General features: G+C 40.4%; 1 protein-coding gene across 1 annotated transcript in view; it reads right to left on the reverse strand.

The window, feature by feature from the left end:
• Positions 1–5,035: 5,035 nt before the first annotated feature.
• Positions 5,036–18,579, reverse strand: part of LOC146002538 (dehydrogenase/reductase SDR family member 11-like) — a 32,922-nt gene continuing 19,378 nt past the window's right edge. Inside the window, exons 5-6 of the mRNA XM_083140454.1 lie at positions 7,044–7,202; positions 5,036–5,190 (exon numbers count right to left, since the gene is read on the reverse strand). Coding sequence (XP_082996580.1) covers positions 5,149–5,190; positions 7,044–7,202 — 201 coding nt within the window. The 3' untranslated portion in view covers positions 5,036–5,148. The remainder of the gene's footprint in view (positions 5,191–7,043; positions 7,203–18,579) is intronic.

An 18,579-nucleotide genomic window follows, 5' to 3' on the forward strand; every position in this document is an offset into this window, starting at 1 on the left:
CTGATCACATCACCCTCACTCATGACCGGATCAAGAAAGTGTGGGGCATTACCCCCACGCCCCTTTACGCCTTCATGGCGTGGTGCTATGCACAGGGGAACACTTTACCTTTACCTTTATATATTCATTTATATACATTTATTTATGTTACGTAAATTTTCTATTACAGAGGTCTTATTTTGTTGAGTGGATCCAACAATGAAATGCTTTCCATGCTTGAGGAGGAAGATGATGATAATGTTGATGGTGGTAGTTTACAACATGAGTTGTAAAATTAAAGTGGACTAAAGGAAAACTAAAAGTGTCATTTAGTGACTGGCCAACAATTCAGGAAGTATTAAATGAAGAATAACGACTCGAAATGTTTTTGCATTTCTTTGATGATAATGCTATAAATTGTTGGTAGAACAAACTAACAGATATGCAGCGAGAAAGAACAAATCGTGAGATGTCAGTGAAGAAAAAAAAAGGTAAAGTGATCCCCTGTGCTTAGCACCACGCCATAAAGGCGTATAGGGGGTGTGGGGGTAACGCCCCACACTTTCTTGATCCGACCGTGAGTGTGGGGTGATGTGATCAGCATTACGCCCCTGACCGCCTTTACCCCCCAGGTACCCATATCATTCGACGCTGGGTGGGCGCCGGGGCCGCTTCCAACGTTAGAAAAGCTCCCGGATTTGAACCGGCCGGGAATCGAACCCGGGACCTTGCGCATGGTAGTCAGACGCGTTACCGACTGAGCCACCGCGGCCTATGTGAAGATGAAATGAAATGCTTCGGAATTCTTTTGTTGAGTGGATACAACCAGGTTCCTAGAAGACGTCTTTATTGGGGAACAATGTAAAGATACAAGCAATGAGGCAGTTGTGTCTAGAGACAGATTTGAATTTATTATGTCAAATCTGCATTGTTGCGATAATGAGCATTTGGACACAAGTGATCGTTTTGCAAAAGTGAGACCTCATTTCAACATATTGAATAAGAAATATCGGGAAATGGCACCACACTTCGAATATCACTGTGTTGATGAGGCAATGGTGCCATATTATGGTCGCCACAGATGCAAGCAATTTATTCGAGGCAAACCAATCAGGTACGGCTACAAGCTGGGGGTTGGTGCTACTTGTAATGGATATGTTGATTGGATGGAGCCATACGCGTATCAGGGTGCAAAAAAGAAACTACCTGATGAATGCAAAGTACTTCGTCTTGGCCCATCCGTGGTGCTCATGTACACTGATGTTTTACAATCTATTGGGTCTCACCCTTATCATATCTTCTTTGATAATCTTTTTAGCACAATTCCTCTTCTTACCGAACTGAGTCTGCGTGGTGTTAGAGCTACTGGTACGAATAGAGAAAACAGACTAGCCAAATTTGTTTTCAAAAGCAAAGAAAACACGAAGAAAGAGAAAAGAGGATTTTTTGAAACACTTGTGACAGATATTAACGCTGTTGTTGTTACAAGATGGAATGATAACAACATTGTCAGCATAGCATCCGACGCAGTAGATAATGAACCATTGCACAATGTTACTCGCTACTCTCGGGCAGAGAGGACAAAGATTGCAGTAACTCAGCTACATTTGATTCATCTCTATAATCAGGGAATGGGAGGCGTTGATAGTTGTGACCAGAACATTGCTTTGTACAAAATGCCTGGCAGCTCCAAAAATACAGAGGTGGAAAGTTGGATCACCTTACTTTTGCTCGACGAGTTGCTATGGCATTTGTCAAAGACAAAGATTCAGAAAAAGAAGCAGACCATCAAACCTGGAAAATAAAGATTTAAGACACGACGGAAAAGACCACCTCATTGTATCTCAGGGAAAGCAGACAAGATGCAGGTTCTGCCATAAGAAGGTATCAACAAAATAAATGTGATGCAGCATTACATGTAAATTGCTTCGTAAGCTACCACACAAACAATTAGAATATGTTTTTATGTATTTCTTCCATGCTAAATAACTTTTCTTCCGCTGAAGAAAAATGTCCATTACTTCGATACACTAACATAATGTACCCCTTAATGCCTACTGTCGTTTTAAAAGGACAGCCTCTAGAGCATTGTTGAGACTAGATATTTCAAAATAAACACTATTTTTACATTAATCTGATTTTTCATAATGCATTAAATCAAAAAAACAAGAAAAATTAAACACAAAAAAAATCAGCCATATCTGGATTAATGATGTTAATCCTTAATGTAGTATTGTCTAGCAAAAATACATACAACAAGTGTGGAAGAAATTTATTTTTATATGAAATGTGCAACTTAAAATTACGTTTGTTACCGTTACTTCCATGTACCATTCACTTGTTGAAGTTTTGCCAGGCATCCTGCTTTTACAGGACGCCATGCGTCATGTAAAAGCTTTATATTTTACAGTGTGTTCCTTTCAAATCTCCCTAATTTCAATTGATTACAGTGAACGAAGTACGATGAATTGTGAAATAACTGTAACACCAAATGAAAGGCCAGATCTTCAAGTTTTGTTTTCATGACTTGAAGTTGTCCGTTTGCTTACTACGAAGCGCCACGGTCGCATAAATAAAAATGGCGACTGTTCAACAACGCGCGCAGGCAGTGGTACGGTATGCTGAAACAAAATTTGTGACTGCAACACAACGAAATTTCAGACGGGTGTACGGAGGAGTTGCACCTGGTGCTAAATCAATTAGGATGTGGTTTAGTAAGTTTCTAACAACCGGCAGTGTCCTAAAACAATCTGGTGGAGCTCGCCGTCGTGTGTCAGAGGACAAGGTGGAAGATATTCGAGCAGGGTTTCAGAGAAGCCCGAGTAAATCCATCGGTCAGGCATCTAGGCAATTCAATGTGCCTCCAACAACAATGCATCGAGATTTGCACAAGCGGCTTCGGTTGTATCTGTATAAAGTGCAGATTGTGCAACAATTGAAGCCGCGGCGCAAATAATTTGGTATGGATATCCTGCAGCGTATCGACAAGAATCCTCACTTCCTTGACAATGTCTTGTTTTCAGACGAAGCAACGTATCACTTGTCGGGGTTTGTCAACCGGCATAACGTACGGATCTGGGGATCTGAAAACCCACATGTGTACAGAGAACATGCACGTGATAGCCCAAAATTGAATATTTGGTGTGGTCTAATGAAGGACAGCATCATCGGTCCGTTTGTTTTCAATGAAGATACAGTAACAGGCCCTGTGTACTTGGACATATTGGAGCAGTTGGTGTACTCCCATCTAGTTGTTCTACAACCGGACATCCTCTTCCAACAAGATGGGGCTACCCCACACTGGAGTCTGGATGTTCAGAGGTCCCTCAACTCGACATTTCCTAATCGCTGGATTGGACACGATGGACCGATACGGTGGCCGCCACTTTCACCTGTTCTCGCTCCGCTGGACTTCTTCCTCTGAGGGTTACGTCAAGGATCGTGTGTTTGCGACTCCAGTGAATAACATCCCAGAGTTACGAACCCGCATACGTGATGCGATTGCAACAATAACAGGGGACATGTTGGAGAGAACATGGCAAGAAGTTGAGTACAGACTAGGGTATTCTTCGTGCTACCAATGGGGCACATGTGGAGGTGTAGTAGTGTGGATTAGTGTGTGGAAAATAAAATTTATGAGTTTTTCTTCAAACCTCTGAAATGTCATTGCTCTATCATTCATACTTTCTTTTCTACGATTAATTGAAATTATGGAGATTTGAACGGAACACCCGATATAGGGTAACTTCGGTGAATAACGCCACCAATTGGTCATTTTGTTCTATAACTCATACATTTTTATTGTTAGGAACATGAAACTTACGTGTTTAGGAGAATGAACTTTCCTCTATTGTGTAATAATAAAATATTGATTGCACTGTTATAATGAAAGCAATAAAATACGAAATTCTCTGTTAATGCAAAATGGCGTTATTTCCAGACCTGTCGGGTAATAACGCCATGTTCTTAATTACAAGTAAAACATTCACATTATCTTAATTACAAATAAAACATTCACATTTTCTTTACTAAACTGTACTAGGAAAAATAATTACTGTAGTAAGTTATTAGAAAAAGCATGTCTTTTTTGTCTTTTCGCGATACCCAGTCCCTCAAAGTTCTGCGAGGAATTTGGAACAAACATGCAGCACATGCTATCTTCATTCCTTGTTTGACGGCTGCCATAGCTTGCCTAAAGTCATCTACTGACCATTTGGCCTGTATATTTCTACATTTTCTCGCCATCTGAAAGAGGAAATTAACCGAGAATAAATATCTGTACGCCTCGAAGGTAACTGAGCAAGAATAAACCTATTTTCGAAATCAACATTTCCTTAAATTTGAGTTTAAATTGAGTGGCGTTCTTCCCCGACACGATGATGGCGTTATTTCCCGAAACAACAGATTGCAGTTTAACCAACTGTTCTAAACTTACGACACCGACCATGAAAACCGTACACACATCATTCTCGTACGTAATAAACGTATTGTGTACGTACAACATTGTTAACATTTAAAATCTAATTCTACAATAGAAAAACACTCATCTTTGTCGACGCGATGAAAATGTGGACCCTTTTTCCTCGAAACGCAACTCAAACGTCTACACTGTTCAAAGTGTTTCTCTTAAATGAAGGCTCGACAATGGCAACCGTTCTTATCAGCAATGCTACCAGGCACCATTGTTTATCGCAAAACGGTGAGTCACTCCTTAACTTTATATGCGTCCATGCTTTCAGAGTTGAAACTTTGAAATGGCGTTGTTTCCCGCCTGGCGTTATTCACCGAAGTTACCCTATTATGTTGATGTAATATATAATGTGTTTTACAATACATATAACATATATCACATCTGTGTGTTAGTGTATAAAAGATTGTGTTTACGTTCTCGATCAGTGTGTTGTGCATTGGCAAATACGAAATATGGCAGCTTTAGTTAGTAGTGTTTTGTCATTGTTACGACATATTCAAGGTTCAACTGGTAGTTTTTGAGTAACGTTATGGTCCAATTACTCCTTGCTTACTATTGGCACTAGAATTACGATAAACATGGACCATAGGAACCATTCATATTTTTTCAGAACATGCCACCAGCTCTTTATTCATATTTCCATTGGTTACAAGCATTCGACATTTTAGGTTTCCACCATTTAATACGGTCAGTTCTCCTTACATAGCGTCTTTAGTCGGGCGAATCATGAGCTGATGGACCTGGAAAAGAAGAGGAATACGTTAATTATTCTCGCAACAAGTTTATTTTCTACCCCTACTATGGTTGAACCCTTAACGCACGGTCATGAAAATAGGCCTCTGGGCAGAATTGCGCTGTTGTCACATATGGGAAAAGCAAAGCGAGAGCGGGACAAAAGTCGCTGGTTCCCACGCACTGTGTGGCAACGTCAACCGGGCTGCGTTGCCTAGTTCGAGCGTCAGACCGACCTCTCTCCGGGGCACTTTTATGACATCCCTAACCTTTCGAGCAAGCACTGTAAGTTTGTATCACATGGATTACAAACACCAACTCTACAACAAGATCTTTCATTCTCTTAAACCTTCGAACACCCGGGGTTATGCTCCAACGTTGCAACAGCGCGAACTTCTGCCACCCGTTTAATTTCATGACAGTGCGGTTAAGAAAGCCACTGGCGGTTTTGTTAACAAAAAGAAAAAAAAAACAGTTATCAGTGGGTCTTTGGATGTTACCGTGGTTCTTCTTGAATGAGGAAAACTCAAAGGTTCAAGACTGGAATCTCGACACATAAAAATGCACAGGGTGGTTCTTTTGCTACAAGATCCTGGAAATTGCAAATGTCTAAGAGGCATTCATGATAAACATGCCTATGTTACGGAAGGCGTTGAAAATGTCCACCACCGCTGTCCAAGCAGAGTAGAACTCGACGCCTCATATTTGCAACGAACACACGCTCTGTTACTGTATAACCCCATTCCTCTGCATTGACCTCACACAGTAAGCAAAATTTGAAAATAAACCTGTGTGCCAGCAACTGTACACTCCATCTTGAACTCCACAGAAGCCAATGATACCGTAGCGAGCGCGAATTACAGTCGAAAGGAAGAGTGATAATGGCAACAATATGGCAGCTCATTTTCATGGCCTGCTGGACCATATTATTTGTGACGTCACAGCCGACGGCAGAGCACGATCTGAATACAAACAAATGTTACAAGTGCTTTTCTCCTATTTAAAACCATTGAATTTTTAATTGCAAGTGGTAGCTTTAATGATTGTGACAGCAGTTATGAAACAAAACTGTGATGTGTATTGTACATCAATGTAAAGATGAGATTTCGTAGAATACGTCTATATCACACATACCCTTATCTGTACTGTTACTCACGGTCAACTAACTTTATTTGCTTCATTTTACAAAGTATACGGTTCTTTTTATCCCATGTTTCATAGTTGTACATTTTCAAAGAGCTGAGATGTTGGAATTTTCTAGGGTCTTGCAGCGAAAGAATCTCCCTATAAAATAATTTATTGAAGAAGAATCATACGTTTTTCCGCTTTATACATAATAAATAAGGCATATTGCAATATGTTATGAAAGCGCAAAGGGGTGGAGGTATGGGCGCCACACATTCACGATCGCTGTCTCTATGGAGGTGATGTGATCAGTTGGTAATTATGTTATTTTTCTAATTATTATAATAAGTAAACAACTGCCGCTCTATAAACAAAGAAGCATTAATAAACAATTATTATGTTTTGTGAGTTTTAGCGAATTTTAAATTATGCGTTTGACACTTATGCAATAATTGGTTATTATTTTTTATTTTGATGGTGATTTTTCTAATTATTATAGTAAATAAACAACTATACTTCTATAAACAAGACAGCAATAAGCATTTCAATAACAAAAATGGATTCTTGAAATTTAGTGATTAAAAAAAGGTGTGGCTATGAGTTCTTCTCCAACCCCCCCCCCCCCCCCCTTCGGTCTCAGGTACGTAAGTTTCTCGTACGGCACGGGTAAGCTATGGTTAATATAAGATTTAGTTACTTTTTCTTAAGCATCCATTACAATTTGTATTCTACTCACCTGGACTGTTGGGGGCGCTGACAGCACGTACACCACGGAGTCCGCCATGTCTTTCGGTTGCAGGACGCTCAACTTTTTGGGATCAAATCCTGCCACTGGGACGGATGCGTTCAGAAACGGCTCCGTCATTTCTGAAACCACTAATCCTGGGCTAATTGCCTGCAAGAGAGAAGGGCTGAATGAGGTCACGCAGAGAAGAGAATTATGTATAAACAACGACCTTATCGTAATTATTGATCACCAAGCAATAAAAGAGCGAACCATGAAAATTGACAGCTGGGTATAATTGCGCTGGTGCCACATATGGGAAAAGCAAAGCCAGTGCGGGACCAAAGTCGCTGGTTCCCGCGCACTGTGTGGCAACGTCCACCGGGCTGCGTTGCCTAGTTCGAGCGTCAGACCGACCTCTCTCAGGGGCACTTTTGTGTCGTCCCTGACCTTTCAAGCAAATACTGTCATTTTGTATTACATGGATTACCAAGACCAATTCTACAACGAGATATGTCATTCTCTTAAACACACGGGGTTGTGCTCCGACGTGGCAACAGCTGGAACTTCTGCCACCAGCCTAATTTCATGGCCCTACGTTTAGTGGATATCGCTTACCAGTTGAAATATCTACACTTAGTATTCTCTCATGCTTCTCCGGAAGGGAGTGACTATTGTCAGCAGCGTCGTTTAATGGATGTTGAACCTAGAATGACCTCTCTTGATGCGTATCTTGGACTATGCAAAAGTTTCCGAAACAGATCAGAATCTCATGCTGACGTGCCAGGTAAATAAGGGGAACATTCAAGGGCCTGGCAGAATTTTATAACAAGTATTGTTGCTACAGTAGGTCCGTTCTCAACATTTTTTGGAGGAAGGGGCCAGATCCGAAAATGTGTTGTATGTAAAGAGATCACAAAATAGTTGAAATGTTTTTGTTGTTAGATTTTATTTAATTCTTGCTTTCTATTAAAAATGATCAATAAGATTTCATAGTTACCTATATTTAGTGGAGCAGGAACATTTTTCATTTGGGGGCTACAAAAATTAACCGCACACAAATATTATTTTATATATATACGAGTATATATATATATATATATAACGAGCCTCTTCTCTAACTTCACTCATTATACCTCATCAATATACGTATATATGCGTGTGTGTGTGATTGTATGCGTGCACTGGCGTACACAGAGACGACCTGATGGAGCCACAGCCCATCCGTAATCTTGACAAAATCAAATTTTCAAATTATGACAGTGAAGAACTCTGGAGAAACCAGACTGGTAAACGCAAACTCCCCTTAAAATGATTCACGATTAACATTTTTCAGAGTATAAAATTCTAAATAAACGAAATATGTTATTGTGCATACCATTCCCGTAGAAAGCAGCTACGTACTATCCACCTTTACAATTCCGGTTTTTCCCGAAAAAAAATTCTGCGAACGCCAGTTGGTGTGTTTGAATTTTATATTAATTTTATTACTATATTATATTGGGGGTGCGTAAAATTCCATTGTCGAACAACACACATAAATTTCCGGCTTTTTAATGGATGTTTAGATAAAAAAAATATATTTATTGTTTACAATTTATGGTTATTTTAAAAACATGTTTTAAAAACACAATTCCGATACATGTAAAGCTCTGGACCTTGTTCTGGGCTCATTTCGAATTCAATAACGAACGGAAAATCAGAAGTTTGTAATATGAAAGTCGCGAACAAACATATAACTATTTATTTTAATACAGAGTGTGATTTCAAGCAGGCATTTTTCCTACCCTCTGGTTATATGATACATCCCAACCAGGGATAATTATTTGGTACTCACTGGATATGTAAATACATCATACGAGTACTTATAGAGTTCCAGTTCAGTTCAGTTAATTTTAGAGCCCCATATCTGTACACAAAATTATTGTTAAGTAATTTTTGGCAGATGTCTAGCATATGTTCGTTTTCTTCTCAGTCTTCTAAGTGTTCCGTAAACACATTCTCTTCCAATACTAACACTGTGCTGTGTTTTTTATGTATCTTGGGTTGCTTCGTCCTTTAAGCGCTTGTTGAAAGCTATAATATTTTGTTGTGTATAATAAAAATGAGTCGTGATGGTTCCCGATCGACTAGCGAGAGGTCACAGTTTGAACTGCTAAAATATTTGATTCTTTGATATGGTTTATTTTGTTTCGCTTTTTTCTGACAGTTTTGGCTAATCGCGAAGATGAGGATGATGAAGGAACTCTCTCAAAGAACACTCATGCCTAGGCCGGGATTCGAACCCGAGACCACTGGTTTCGTAGCATGCTGCACGTTAAAGATTTGACAATGTAGTTATTTACAATGGGCTGCACTTTACGATGCTCTACAAGCACTTGAAAGATTTAATTTACCTCGTCTTTCTGCCAGCTGTGATTAATCGCAAGGATGATGTGGGCTCCTGTGCCACTGTTAGTCTTGCATTCATGTCTTTTCTTCATTTTGTATATGTTTCTATAAGGCCCATACCCAGGGTATTTTTAAAGGGGAAAATGTGGAACAAACATAAGATTAGAAATTCTGTGAAGTTGATTAAATTAAGCTATTTTTAATTGCTTTTCTGACAAATTTGTCTAATCGCGACGATGAGGATGAAACATGGTGAAACACCTATACCCAGGCTGGGATTCGAACCCGGAACCGTTTGTGTCGTAGCGCGCTTTGCTAACTACTCTGCCACGGTGGTCCGAGAAATTATGTTGGAGTATTAGATGTGATCACCAATACTATGGCAATATTATAGCTAAAGCTAAACGTACAATTGTAGAAATACATTATGGTCCAAAATAACGAAAACATTCAACTCACCGATACACCCTCATCTCAACGAACAACCACACAGTCGCTTACAGACGAAGACTGCCACATAGCGTAGAGCTTACAGTGGGGACGCGATAAGAAGGGTGTGCAATCAGAACGCAGAACGGGAGAACGTGACCAAATTCTGTCTCCTCGTTGGCTGCCATGTGGCTGGGGGTTTTCTGCGTTGCCACGTTCGCACAAACAGACGGACAAGCTAGTCAGCTGTTGGCAAGCTCGGGAAAAAATTAAGCGTCACGCGAAATTAAGCACGTACGTATCAGTATTCTAATATATGTTATTTCCGCCGTAAAGTGATAATTTAACGAATCTAGACGTTTCAATCTGAAGTTTCTTGAAGGTTAACGTTAACTTCCCGTGTGAATTTTACATTCTGGCAAGCATGAAACATTTATCTTCCTGCTCTACACAGCAACCGAAAACCTTCACTGAAAGAACCTCTGTTGTGTTTTTATTATGGTACATTATTATGGTATGGTACAAGCATCAGTTACCCGCATCTTTATACTTGTGTTGTATCACAATTACCAACAAAAGAAAATGAGTCTTGTGTTATGAACAACTGTGGCAAATCGTTCTCCTTTGATTTCATGCCGCCTCTCTTTGCCTTCTTTGTCACACCGCGACGTTTGTCTTTTTCACAACTCAATACCGACCGCAGCTATGGCCGCCTATTGTTTTTGTATATGAAACTCGCCCTTTGTTTTGTAACAACATGGAATTTATACTTCTGTGACATTGTTGAAGCTTCAGAACGTACAAATGAAATGTATTTCTTGAAAATTAGGGCGAATAACGTATAAACAAATTACGTACAACTTGGATTTCTTTAACACGTTTTTTAAATTATATTTTGCGGAACCTACAAAAATTTACCTTTTATACAGAATTTCACAGAAATGAGTTACTGTATTACAGAGAAGAATTTATCAAAGAACAAATCAATTGTGTGTGAATTGATTGATTGAGTTGGTGTTTTAAAGTCCACTTTATGCACACTACAGATAATCTGGAATGAACCTGCAGTTGGAAGTGGGATCCGAACCACTATGTGCCTCGACAGGGTATCGAACCCAGCACTACTTGATTACAAGGCGACGACGCTTACCCTACCACTGTACCATCGGGGAGGCACATGTGGGTGTGTGAAGTGAGATAATTTGGGAAGCTACAGGATAATACAGGCTCTGGCAATACAGAGTTCAATTAATTACAACGAAACGCTTGGCAATTGCTCGATTTCCTAAACATTAATGATACATTTGGTACATGTGTAATTAATGCTTCCATCTACCTGTATGTAAAAACATAAAAAAATGAATGAAAGAACAGAAGTAGTAGTTAAAGAATCAGTTGTTTTTGCTGAGAATGAGAACAATGGAAGTGTCCCGTTGTTGACTGTTTAACCAGATGTTTAATCCTACACGTGTTTCTGTGGACTCACGAAAATCCTGAAGTAGGTCAATCCGGCAACTGCGCGTCGCTACCAGAGTGGGTGGTTCCACGCCGCTTGCTAGCGCTTCCCGACCATTGAACAGCCATGATGATTCTACGTTCAGAAAATAATATATTTTTAAATCATTTTTTTTAAATTAAATATTTTAAAATTAATTAAAAATTAGCGTATGTATATTAGTAATTAATATTATAATAAAGAACTCTAAATGTGAGTTAACCAAAAAAGGGGCACATTTTTGTCTGGTAGCCAGTAGTGGCGATTGGGTGCCAAAACAGAGGGGAGGGCCCAGAACAATTTATTTTGCCTTGGTAGACAAGATCCATTGTACAGGGGAATAAGTGGGAAAAGCGATGTGGGCAACTGCCCCTCCACGCCCCCTTATTTGCCGCCACTGCTGGTAGCTGGAACTCTACACAACAAACATTTTAATTTATGCAAGGACAAAATTGAAATTCTTACCATGGACCCTCCCCTGGGTACGAACCTGAGCAGTATGGCGACGAGCATTGTCTAATTTTTAGACTTCTGCGTTGTTTCGCTGAAGCGAAGGTCGTAAGTGGTTTTATAAGAGCTTGTTTTTAAACTGTCGTCCTTTCTGTTCACAGCACTTATCTTGCATCACTGACCTACCCTGCTCCACAGCAGCGATCGCCAACTTCACGACCCTTTTGAAAGGCAACAACCATCTTCTCACTGCGAATTGAGCAAAGCATTAAATCCGCGTGCTTCTGGTAACTCCTTCCACTGCTAAGGATTTGTTCTACTGGCAACCTGATTTTTCACAAAAGGAATTCGCTCCTTACAAGCTAACTGTATTGTAAGACTGGATCCAGCAAGCAATTTACCATAACTCGTGCCTCCTCTCCTCATGCATTGGTGGTGATTTTCTGTGCGTGCTTCCGCTGCAACAGAAAGATTCTGGTGACAATTTGCAAAACTTAAATAACTCGTTTTCTTCACTTTCGAGCTGCTAAGCATTGATTGGTGACCTTCAGTCATCTTGTAAACTTTGTTCTCTTGTACCACTCTTTTAACTTTTGGCAATACTTCCCCTCTCGTGGCAACCTCCTCGACATATTCAGTATGGTTCCAACTCCATTACTCTTCCTTTTCTACCTTCTGGTCTTACTACCATCACTTGTTTTGACTATCTTCTCCCGTACTGTCCAAACTAAAGGCCGAATCACATGGAACTGAATTTCCAGTAGGAATGTCCTAGTTGGAGCTGGACTGACTATCTGGCTGAAAATACGGGCTGGCTGTTTGATTGGTTGTGACGAATAGGCCATGCTCTAATTGCAACTGGCTTTCTCTGCTAGATTCTGTGGAACAACCAATCGCAGTGAAAGTTTTGCCGTGTGAAGATAATCTGGGAGTTTGCCAAATAATTTTATTTTGTCTGTGCTTTCCGACTGTTGATTTTTTCTTGTTTCTCGATAAAAAAAATATTAACAGAGATGATATGCATTCGTGCTCAGTTCATTAATATTTAGGTATTTATGCAAAGCAATGAGATCTGTACGCGACAAATGTGATTAGCCGATAGGCTAATGAAAATCTTTATTATTATAAGTAGGGCCTGGAACTTTATGTCCTATAAAACTGTAAAATATGTATGATATTATGTCATATAAATTGGAAAATATGTCATGAAAAATTACAAATATGTCAGAAAAATGCAGAAATATTCCCAGTAAAGCCAAAAAATGTACAACAGTACTCTCGAATTTCTCCCATACCCGATAGAGTAGAGTAGGGGCTGTAATGTACCGAATGTTCTTCTTACTTTTGACTGATTTTCGTGAAAAGCGAAAAAGGCAAAGAAATGAGAACGAAACTTCTTTACTTCCCGTGCAACAATGAGAGAGAACATTTTTCCTGAATAAAGTTTGCATGGCTATCAATTGTCGGCGGATAAAAAAAGAAGGGTATTATTGTTCTGTACTAAGAAAAGACGGCACCTTTCTTCCTGCCTTTCCATATCTTGCCATCGACAATATGAACTATCCGTTGTGTTAAAGCTACGATGAAAAAAATATGAAATAACCGATTATGTGCGAGAAAATTACGAAATTATACAGAAGTATGTCTTATTACAACAAATTTGAAGAAATATGTTGTAAAAACGCTAAATTGGTAAAATATGTCAAAATATGCTTTGTCAAGTTTGTCTATTTCGGCTGATTTTCATCAGATATGTAAAGCTCTCACCCCAATATTAGATCCGAAGCCAAATGAGAAAAATGTTATAACGTAAAGTCCCGGGCCCTAATTTATAAGTGTACTAAATTTTTATCATGTCCTCCTCCGTGGCCGTCCGGTCTAAGGCACCTTGCTTTGGACGGCGGCGGCTGCGGGACGGCAAGGATTCGATCCCGGGTTTAGTCTCCGGGAATTTTCGGCCTGTGTATACGGCCGGTGGCAACCCACCATCGTGAGGAAATTGGGGAGCTCCGAGTGAGTGAGAGTCATCCGGTCGCGAAGTCCTATAACGGCTGGGGGTTTGACGGGCAGACCACCGGCCCCCCTAATCTAGCTGCAGATCTCCACGTCCCCCTGGTGGCCCTCGTGGGAGGGGGGCCACCAGTCGGTCGGTAGGTATGCCAGGGCCCAATATTGGGCTGTAGCGCTATAGAATTAGGAAATGTTTAACATATTTAGTTTTTTATTCCTTTTTTTATGAATGAATCCTGCAAACCTCATACATAAAAATGCATAGCCGAGTTCAATAAAAAGATTTTTCAGTACACATCGGTTACCATATTTTCTCTCGAGCCACTTTCTAGTCCATACTTATCTTTTAATTATTTAAACAACAGCAGTAGCTATTCTCCTTCTATAGGGTGGCTCAAAAAGTCACTTAACACCCCCGGTACAAGGCCACTCACTGCAGCGCGCAACATGGAAACGGTGATGACCAATCGTCCAAGGGGGAACCACATTGATGCCACCCGCGTGGTCGGCGGCCATCTTTATGTCAGCCATCTTGAATTCAACTACAGAATTTTAAATGGGAAGTGGGTAATATGATATATCAAATCAGGCTAGAATTTCACGAGAAATGCAATGGTGAAGGTTTTTTCGACGTATCTTTAACCAGTAAAAAGATATAACTGAATTCTTGTACCAATTTGCTCCTTTTCGAGGTGTTAGAAAAATGCCTTAAAATTTGTTTAGCGCATCGGTAATGCATCGAGATCAAAGTGATGTCTAGGGAGAGAAGTTCGCATGCCATTGCACACGATTTTAATCGGATACATCTACGAAGAGCTGCGCATTAAGAATGCGCACTATGAATGGTTGTCGCGAACAATTTACAGTGTGACGCTTCCATTGAATTAAAAGTTCTTCACAGTGACAAGGCTAATGTTTATGTTCATAATGAAGTTCATAAACAGAATATGCGACCCTTGCCATTTGATAACTAACTTTGGACAGAAACTGCTTCACAACGTTCCCATAATGTTCTGGTGTTCCTCCCTATTGAAAAAAAACTCTGTAAAAAGTATCTTCTTCCATAAGCAAGGATGAAAAAACCTGTTTATTTAACAAATCCAAGTAGCCCTAATCATTTAAGGTTCCGTTAATGGAAAATTGACTAACCAATCGTGTTCCACACAGCAGGCCACACCATTAACTTACCAGCACTAACCATTCAGCTTTGATCTGTCGAAAATGGATTATCAGATAAAAATCATCGAATATTCTGTTTATGAACTTCCTTATGAACATAAACGTTAGCCTTGTCACTGTGAAGGACTTTTCATTTAATGGAAGCGTCACACTGTAATTGTTCGCGACAACCATTCATAGTGCGCAGCTCGTCATGAATGTATCCGATTAAAATGTTGTGCAATGGGATGCGAACTTCTCTCCCTAGACGTCACTTTGATCTCGATGCGTTACCGACGCTAAACAAATTTTAAGGCATTTTTCTAACACCTCGAAAAGGAGCAAATTGGTACAAGAATTCAGTCATAACTTTTTACTGGTTAAAGATACGTCGAAAACACCTTCACCATTGCATTTCTCGTGAAATTCTAGCCTGATTTGATATATCATATCACCCACTTCTTATTTAAAATTCTGAAGTTGAATTCAATATGGCAGACATCAAGATGGCCGCCGACCACGCGGGTGGCATCAATGTGGTTCCCCCTTGGCCTGACAACGATTGGTGATCACCATTTCCACGTTGCGCGCTGCAGTGGCCTTGTATCGGGAGTGTTAAGTGACTTTTTGAGCCACCCTGTACAACTTTCTTCAAATTGCTCGTCCATCTTTTTAGCATGTTTGTCTGAACAACGTCTTAAGCCCGATATCCACTTGTTGCAAACCAGCGTATCGTATCTCCGTCCCGTGATAGTCATTGATACGAGACGGACCCCGATTTGTTGCGTATCATCCCTGCGTTCCGTATCATCCACCCTGTGGCATGATTGATACGGGACTGCGATACGGTTCACAGTCTGGTCTCAAATGCCGATGAGTACACCGCAGCAAGTGACAGCAGCCGCATATATTTTATTACTTACGTTTTATCGAAAAAGAAAAAAAAGCAAATCACCACGTTGGTGGATGACAGACATGTACGCGAACCGTGAAATGTATAATGGAAGCAGCTTATTGGCAGACTTGTGGTTCCAGCAGACCAGCGGATTATACAAAAACTTTACTTTATATCAATAAATGCAATAATATTTTCCTTATTCCACTCCATAATAAAGATAATAAAGAAAATAAATTGACAATGGGACGTACTGTCATTCACAAGGCTCACTACACACGGAAAGATGATGCAACGAGGCAACGGAACGCACGTATGCCCGTCCACACTGCCCCTCCCCGCGTATTGTATCCTTCCTTTGATGTGACGGGGAAAACCGCCAAATGAGCGATCGTGTCCGTTGCGTATCTTTTCTCACATTTTGAAACGGAGCGTTGCAAGATTTTTGGAATAAATTGATACGGAACGGGGATACGTTACGCTGGTTTGCAACAAGTGGATACCGGGCTTTATGGAAACAAAGTATACGGACAATTACGGTAACACGTACTGTGTGAGGCAAAACTACCAGATGAGCCAGTACCACACAACTAGTCCAAGTCCAACACGAAAATCCAGCAAAAGATCTAGCCCTCGTGTGATAGAAGGTTCTTCTATCGCCTCCACTGTTTGTTCTCTAAGTTTCACATTTCTAACACTGTCCGGCGTAGTGTTCCTTACTAGTCTTCTGAGATATTTCCTCTCTTTTGCTGTTATCTTGTTTCTGCTGCCAAGTTGAGGTTCCTGCGGTTTGTAACAGACTTAATGTGATAATGGTTTTATGTATTCTTAGTTTGAAGGTATGAATATCCTTTTTACCCACTATTGTGTGGCGTTTTTAGAGTGCGAGTCAAATCTCCTGCATATGGCCTTGAACGGCTGAACAGCACCAGCGAATCACAGACGTGCGGCGTTGCCTACTTCCGTGACAACGCGTTTCGCTCAACCACGCTGTCTCTTTTCCGTGTGAGATTTCGACATGGCACCGCTGCAGTGCGCTGCTATTGGCTATCGCCATATGCAGGAGATTTGACGCGCTCTCTAGTAGTATACGACTGGAGTAATTTGTGACCAATCATTCTCTAATATCGTGCAAAGATTATTCTGAGAGAATGTAGTGAAAGAGCAGGAATAACTTGTCACCATAATAAGGGGAGAAAGGCGTCTTATAAATATTTATATTAAGAGATGGAGCTGGTGATCGTAATGGATTGAGAGTACAATTGAAGGAATTGAGTAAGATATAAGAGATAATTTGATTCATCACATTTGTTCTTCCAAAATAAAATATAGTTACTCGAGTGTGAAGGAGGATTAAGCATAACGGGTTCGCAGTTAAAATCTAATGTTTAGTACAGAGGATGGTCCATATTGATACGCCACATTTTATTCTGTATTTTCAGATAGTACGAATATTCTAACATTTTCCAAAGGTATTGTATGTGGAAGCTAGAGGTTGGTAGTTTATAATTCAATTGTCATTTTTATTGTTCTAATAAGTTATGGTGTTGTGGACTCTGTTTGAAATTGCCTATGATGCGGAAGCGTTCCACACAAGTGGAAACTTCATCGTTACATCAGGAAGGCTATTTTGTAAACATTTCAAGAACCGTGAAGAGGACCTCCCCGATGGCTCACTGGTAGCGTCGTCGCCTTGTAATCAAGGGGTGCTGGGTTCGATACCCGGTGGAGGCACAAGTGGTTCGGATCCCACTTTAAACTGTAGGTCCAGTCCCGATTAACCTTACTGTGCATAAAGTGGGCTTAAAACACCAACTCAACTCAACTCATCTCAAGAACCGTGAAGCACCATCTCAGAAGGTGATCCTACTTGCTGTGAGAAACATCCGCGAAACAGCTATTGCCGACAAGAAACCTTCACCCGTCTCGTAGTGCAGAGAACATTATCGCCTGGCGAATACAGTCGAGCAATATCCCAACTGAGCCCTACAACGACATGTTAAGGCAGCTCAGTCTTACAAAATGTGGATGCAACAAGATGGTGCCACTACATGATTAGTGCCAATGAGAACCCTTCGAGACCATTTCCATGGTCGCCTCATTTCCAGATTCGTTGATATCAATTGGCCATCCAGATCACTAGATGTAGCCCCAGGACTACTTCCTGTAGAGTTACCTAAAATAAATGGTGTACTACACCAAAAGACCCGAAACAACTGCTCAACTCAAGATACATCTGGAGGGAGATAGAGGCCAAACGACCGATTTGCTGCGCCACAGTATGAACAGCATGACTTCGAGAGCCCAAGAATGTTTTCCTCAAGGTGGCGCCAATCTATGGAATGACATATTCGAACGATGAACACTGCTGTAAACTAATGTATGCTGAATATGTATTACACAGAGTAATTAATAAATGTGCTTGTACTATTTCTATAAATGTGCATTTCAAATGTGTCTCATCAATATGGAGCACCTTGTATAATACAGAGTGTCCGAAAAGTCACTCAACCCGGTGTTTACGACCGTATAACGGAATAGCGAAACGGTGTCGTTAAAAGTGCCTTAGTGTGATAGCCTGAGGTGAAACACGTCTATTAGTGACACGTGACAGCAACAGTGTTGCCAGTGTCCCTCGTAATATTGTGAAAACATAGATTTTGGAACAGCCCATTTATTCCCTTGTGCAATGTTTTTGAAAGTTCGTCAAAGTTCTTTTT

This window comes from Lepisma saccharinum, chromosome 18 (assembly GCF_977018435.1).
Source record: "Lepisma saccharinum chromosome 18, izLepSacc3.1, whole genome shotgun sequence".
NCBI classification, from domain to species: Eukaryota; Metazoa; Arthropoda; class Insecta; order Zygentoma; family Lepismatidae; genus Lepisma; species Lepisma saccharinum.